Consider the following 6,000-nt stretch of genomic DNA (forward strand, 5'->3'; position numbering starts at 1 on the left):
GGGAGGCGGTGGGTACTATTTAAATTAGTTTTTTTCCTGCCAGCAACGCTGCACGTGCGCGTTGGAGCGTTCGCGCATGCTCAGTGTGAAAAAAACATTGGCACTCGGCCATTTTTGTAGTTCTTTGTAGCTGTTTAGTTTTATAAAAATTTTTAATAAAAGTACATTGCCATCAGCACAGAGGCTTCTTGTAGCAGTGAGAAGGGTGCAGGAAGCCTCAAAGTTGAGGCAGCCGTTTCCCGACGACCTCCACCTTTTGCCGTCGGGAAATGGCTCCTCAATTTCTGAGGCTTCCTGCAGCCTTCTCTTTCCTGCCAGTGGTCTGGAACGGCTCCATTTCCCCCCCCCCCCCGCATTCGTCGGCTCCCTTCTCTTCTCTTTCCCCCCCCCCCCCCCCCCCGCGTTCGTCGGCTTCCTTTCTCCGCCCGCCCGCGTTCATCGGCTCCCCCCCCCCCCCTCCCGCGTTCGTCGGCTCCCTTCCCTCCCTCCCCCCGCCCGCTCCCCCGGCCCGCGTTCGGTCGGCTCCCTCGTTTTGTGAGGCTTGCTGCACCATTCTTCCTGGCTGAAGCACTTTCACACAGGTAGGAAGATGGTTTATTTAATCTTTTCCTTGCTTATAAATGTTTATTCAGGTTGGATTTATTTGTATAAGTATAAATAAGGATTGATTATAGAATTTTATGAGTTCCCTTCCCCCCCCCCCTCCCCCCCCCCACCTCGTTCTGGACGCCTGATTTGTAACCTGCGCCTGATTTTTTAATGTGTAGAACAGGTTTTTCAGTTCTACAAAAATCTTCACTTGCTCCATTCTACTTTAGTTTGGAGTGCATTTTCACTGTGGAAACTTTCAAATCAGGCGTCAGTAGCCGGACACGCCCCCTTTTTAAGAAAAAATTCTGTTCCAAAGTAGAACTGTTCTACCTGACTAAAACTGCAGAAAAGAAAATGTGGAGAATTGCGAATTCTAAGATAGTCCGTTCTCCACCAGTTGCTCCTAAAAATCAGGCGCAAATCATGTGGAAACTTGGGCCCTAAATAACTAGCACATGATTTGATGTGAATCCTTGTCACATCCTTTTGGGCTGATTGACCTTTCTTTGCCACATCTGACTTGTGAATGAATTTGGAATGTATCAAAACTGATCACATTTATTAGCTTAGAGTTATTTATTAGGATTTTGTATTGCTGTACGAGAAATACTTTGTGAGGAAGTGTTAATGTATGGATTTATTACATTATATTAAGTTTTTATATTGGCCAAACTGAAATATTGTTTTGTTTCATTTTATTTCAGGCTCAAAATAGATTTAAAGTTCCTCTGGGAACAAAATTCTACAGAGTGAAAGCAGTGCCCTGGAACAAGAAAGTATAACAGTGATGTGAAACAAACTGTTGTTAGCTCATCCTTTCCTTTCTGTCACAATTCCTTTATGGTTTGTTGTGCAACATTTGTTATGCAGCTTCTAAAGATACTTGGAAAAGAAGGTGGCACAAATTCACATCAGTAGAAACTTGCTGGAGCGATGCTTCATTATTTGCTACTCCCCATTCAACATGTATTGAATTCCGTGCTGCCCAGATCATAAAATGCATCTAGTCTCATTCAATGAACTGCTTTTATTCTTACCCAGAAGACTTGGAAATGTGGACCAAATACGTTCTTTTCAAAGAGCATGCCCTCTACATTGTGGCATATTAGCCATGTGATTTGCCTGTTCAAAAAAAAATCACTGAATATTCAGATGTTAAAACATTTGTCATTACCAGCATTTGTGAAGGAATTTCACTATCAAAGTAGTTTATGAACAAACCATCTTTACCATATGTATTTAATCATTTAAATATTTATAGGAGTGTTCCTAGCATGCAAACGTCCCATATAAAGTTTTATCTTAAGTTTGCTTCCATGAATTTTCATTCTAGCTGTTAATCTACACATATACTGAAGTTACTTAGTAATATATAGAGATCTAGCCCTGTATGGTGAAGAACTGTGCAATGAATATGACTGGACTTTGTATCAGTTACTAGAATTGCATTTTTGCAAATACACCATCAATCGTTAATTGTGTATACACATTGGAAGGGAAGAATTTGTGTTGTTTACAAATAACACAATACTAAAGCTTCCCAGAAACCTAAAGCTGGAATAAATTTAATATATTGTTTCATCTTGGTGATCAGTGTTCCATTCAGTTTTAAAATCAATTTCTCATTGTATATTAACCATCATAAAATCTTCAAGTAAAAACATGTATTGCAAAAGAAATTCAGAATTTTGAAACAATAAACATTTAAAACGGTAGTGTGTGCATTGTGCAAAATGTTTAAAATCACAGTCCTGGATTACTGGACGAAAATAGAAATCTTAAAATTCAGTGTAAATTTACATTATTATTGGATAAGGTTGTCAACTTTTTCTTCCTTGTAAAGTTATTACCGTGTATTGTATTACAATAGTGACTACATTTCAAAATTACTTCATTGGCTGTAAAGTGCTTCTGGACATCCTGAGGTTGTGAACGGCACTACATAATTGAAAGTTTGTTCTTGTTAAAACATAATTGGGATTAATTATCAATGAGGTGTGATTTAAAAAAAAATGCTATCACTCTGTTGTCATATGATAGATAAATACAGTAATAGACATCTTAGCATTGAATTTTTATGTTTCATCGACCATGATAAATGAGCAGTTGGATGGTGGCTTGGTACTAATTGAGCAGCAGAACAGAGAAAAAAGTTTTAATCTTTAAAGCAATGTGTAATCCTATTGAAAGTACTGGTTCTAAGGCAACTAATAATTAGCAAAACATCAAAAACCAGGCTCAGAATTGTTCTTCAAATCTTCTTTAATAGGAATTGACTATAATCGCTAATCTTTAGCTCAGACTATGAATTTTTCATTCCTGTCTTTGGAAAACTTTCCTGCAGCTATCTAATGCTTTATTCAGACTGACTGTTACAAGTGCTTTTGCATCTATCAAGATTGTCTATGGGTCAATTTGCCAGTATTTCGATTTTCACAACCATTTCAGAAAGGATGTCATAGTGTTTATTTTTTTTGCGAAGATCAATTCTTGTATTCAGATCTGCACACTGCTACAACTGAATTTTGAGTGCTGTTACCTTAGCCACCTCCTGTTCCTTATCTACATGCTGCCTTGATATGGGGTCAACTTCACATGCACAATGACTATACCCAACCCTCTCCTCCACCTTTGTCAACCCTTCCACTGCCTCTCTGTTGTTGGACGACTCTAGTACTGGATGATTTGGTCCAGTTAAACTTTGAGAAGACCAAAGCTATTTCTGCCATAAGATCCAGACCATTGGCACTGATTCAGTCCCTCTCTACAGCCACTGTCTCAGGTTGAGTCCTATTGGGCCCCAAGCTGAGCTTCTGATCCCATGTCCTTTCCATCACAAAGATCACTTCCTTTCATCTGCACAACATCCACCGCATCTTTCCCTGCTGCAACCCATCTGCTGCTAAAACATTTATCTGTGCCTTTTTCACTTCGAGTTAATTATTTGAATGCCCTGCTGGCTGGCCTCCTTCCATCCTCCACCCTCCATAAAGTTCAGCTCATCCAAAACTCTGCTGATTGTATCTTAATCCGCTCAATCCATCACTGCCCCCTTGCTGACCTACATGGGCTCGTCCTTCATGGCCTTGCCCCTCCCTACCGCTGTAATCTCCTCCAGTCATACAATCCAGTCTGCAGAACTCTTGGGTTACAGTAGCATAGTGGTTAGTTACTGGACTAGTAATTTAGAGGCCTGGACTAATGATCCTGAAATGTGAGTTCAAATCTCACCACGGCAGCTCAGGGATTTAAATGTAGTTAATTAAATAAATCTGGATTTTTTATTTAAAGCTAGTATCAATAATGGTGACTATGGGCCCAAATTTCCCCAACCCCTTTTTCCGACGCACTCTCCCGAGATGCGGCGACTTTGCACGCTCAAAACGGCGGCAAAAAATTTTACGAACGATTCTGGCGCGGCGTTTCACATGGAGTGGGGGGGCGGAGCTACAGTCCTGCGCCGAAAACAATGCCGGCAGCTGCACATGCACAGTAGCTCCTCACCCTCCCAGCGCATCCTGCAGGCTGTGAGCCGGACCCGATGCTCGCCGCCCCTATCCCTGGCCAAAGGGACGACCCGATGTTCGCCGACCCTATCCCGGGCCGGGTGGCCTGCCACACAGGCCGGCTGATGCCTTCCCGCGCTGAGGGCTACAAGAAACAGGTTGGTGCGGGGAGACTTTTGATCGGGGTAGGAGGGGAAGAGTTTTGATTGTGGGTGGGGGGGGGAGGGCGGGAGAGAGGAGGAGAGTTTCTTTAAATGATTTAGAAAAAGTCTCTGTCAATGGATCAATGCAACTGGCTGTTAAGAGATGAGAATGACCAGAGAAAAGATTCCTTAGGTTTGGTCTCTCAGTACCGGCAAATATCTGGTTGTGGCTTTTGTTTTGGTAGTAATCATGACTTGGGTCAATTTTTTCAAAATCCCACCAATTCTTAGTGAGCAACTGCCCGTAGATACCCTGTTGGGAACATTCCATCAGCACCCACTGGTGCCTTATTGGGAAATAACTGCATGGGCACCCTCAGGTACCTTGCGCAAGTGACCATCGTTCATAGCTCTACTAGCAAAATATTTGATAAATGGTTTTATGAAACCCTTTGTCTTCTGATATAAATGATATTTTTAAAGTGCACATTTTATGAAGCTTTAGTGGAATGTGTAAATTATGCAAAAGTTACAGTACCCCAAGATCTGTATTAGTTGTTGTGAAGGTGTTTAGTGCTTTGCAAGGTCCTCTGTGCTCCCCCCCCCCCCCCCCCCCAGGAATCTCTGGCTACCTGCGCTGATTTCTTAACTCTCCAAGGGTTTTCTGTGCGGCCACAAGTATCGACATATGCTGGCCTAAGTTAGTTTGGAGCAACTATTAGCTGTCCAAACTGGCTTAAATGGCCAAAACGGTTGGTAACAGCCCCTTTTGGGGAAAAAAACAAAACTAAAAAAAATCCTAACTCTCTCTGGCGCAAATTAAATGTGCAGAATGGGGATTTTTAAGATACTCCAGAAAAATCAAGTTGCTCCAAAAAAAACAGCAACTCCTGGGCAAATTTGGGCCCATAACTACCAGTTGTCATAAAAACCCATTTTGTTCAACAATGTCCTTTTGGAAAAGAAACTTGCTGACCTTACCCGGTCTGGCCTATATATGACTCTAGACCCACAACAATGTGGTTGACTCTTAACTGCCCTCTGGCTTGCTAGGCCATTTCAATCAGTTGTACCAAACCACAGCGACAAAGTTAGGTGTACCTTCACCACATGACTGCAGCAGTTCAAGAATGCGGCTCACCACCACCTCCTTGAGGGCAATTCTAGATGGGCAATAAATGCTGGCCTCGTCAGCGACCCCCCCCCCCCCCCACCACATCCGTGAATGAATAAATTTTTAAGATTTCTTTTGCACCCTTCCCACTCCACCATTTGCAGCCTTGCCTTCAGCTGTCAAGGCCCCAAACTCTGGAATTTCCTCTAAATCCCTCCTCCTTTCCACCTCTACCTCCTTCTGGAAATCCAAATACACCACACCCACTGGTTCCCCCTAATCCACCCTGCCCATTAAATCACGAAATTTTTCAAACATGATTTCCTTTTCATAAAACCATGCTGACTGCTTGATTTGGATCATGCTTTTCCAAATGTCCTACTGCTTCCTTAGTAATGGATTCCAGCATATTCCCAATGACATGTTAGGCTAACCGATTTCCTGATTGAAACTATAGTTTCCTGATTTTTGTCTTGTCTCCTTTTTTAAATAGGGGCCTTACATTTGCGGTTTTCCAATCTGCTGGGAACACCCCAGAATCCAGAGAACTTTGGTAGATTACAACCAATGCATCCACTATCTCTGCAGTCACTTCTCAAGACCCCAGGATATAAGCCATCAGGTCCCGGGGACTTGTCCGCCTTTA

General features: G+C 42.4%; 1 protein-coding gene across 5 annotated transcripts in view; it reads left to right on the forward strand.

Annotated features, from left to right (window-relative positions):
* The window catches only part of rb1cc1 (RB1-inducible coiled-coil 1), a 251,120-nt gene extending 248,539 nt beyond the window's left edge, over positions 1-2,581 (forward strand). For all 5 annotated transcript variants that reach the window (XM_070892346.1, XM_070892352.1, XM_070892360.1 and 2 more), the window contains one exon: positions 1,296-2,581. In XM_070892346.1, coding sequence (XP_070748447.1) covers positions 1,296-1,373 — 78 coding nt within the window. In that variant the 3' untranslated portion in view covers positions 1,374-2,581. The remainder of the gene's footprint in view (positions 1-1,295) is intronic.
* The last annotated feature ends 3,419 nt before the right edge of the window (positions 2,582-6,000 follow it).

Source organism: Pristiophorus japonicus, chromosome 1, assembly GCF_044704955.1.
Source record: "Pristiophorus japonicus isolate sPriJap1 chromosome 1, sPriJap1.hap1, whole genome shotgun sequence".
NCBI classification, from domain to species: domain Eukaryota; kingdom Metazoa; phylum Chordata; class Chondrichthyes; family Pristiophoridae; genus Pristiophorus; species Pristiophorus japonicus.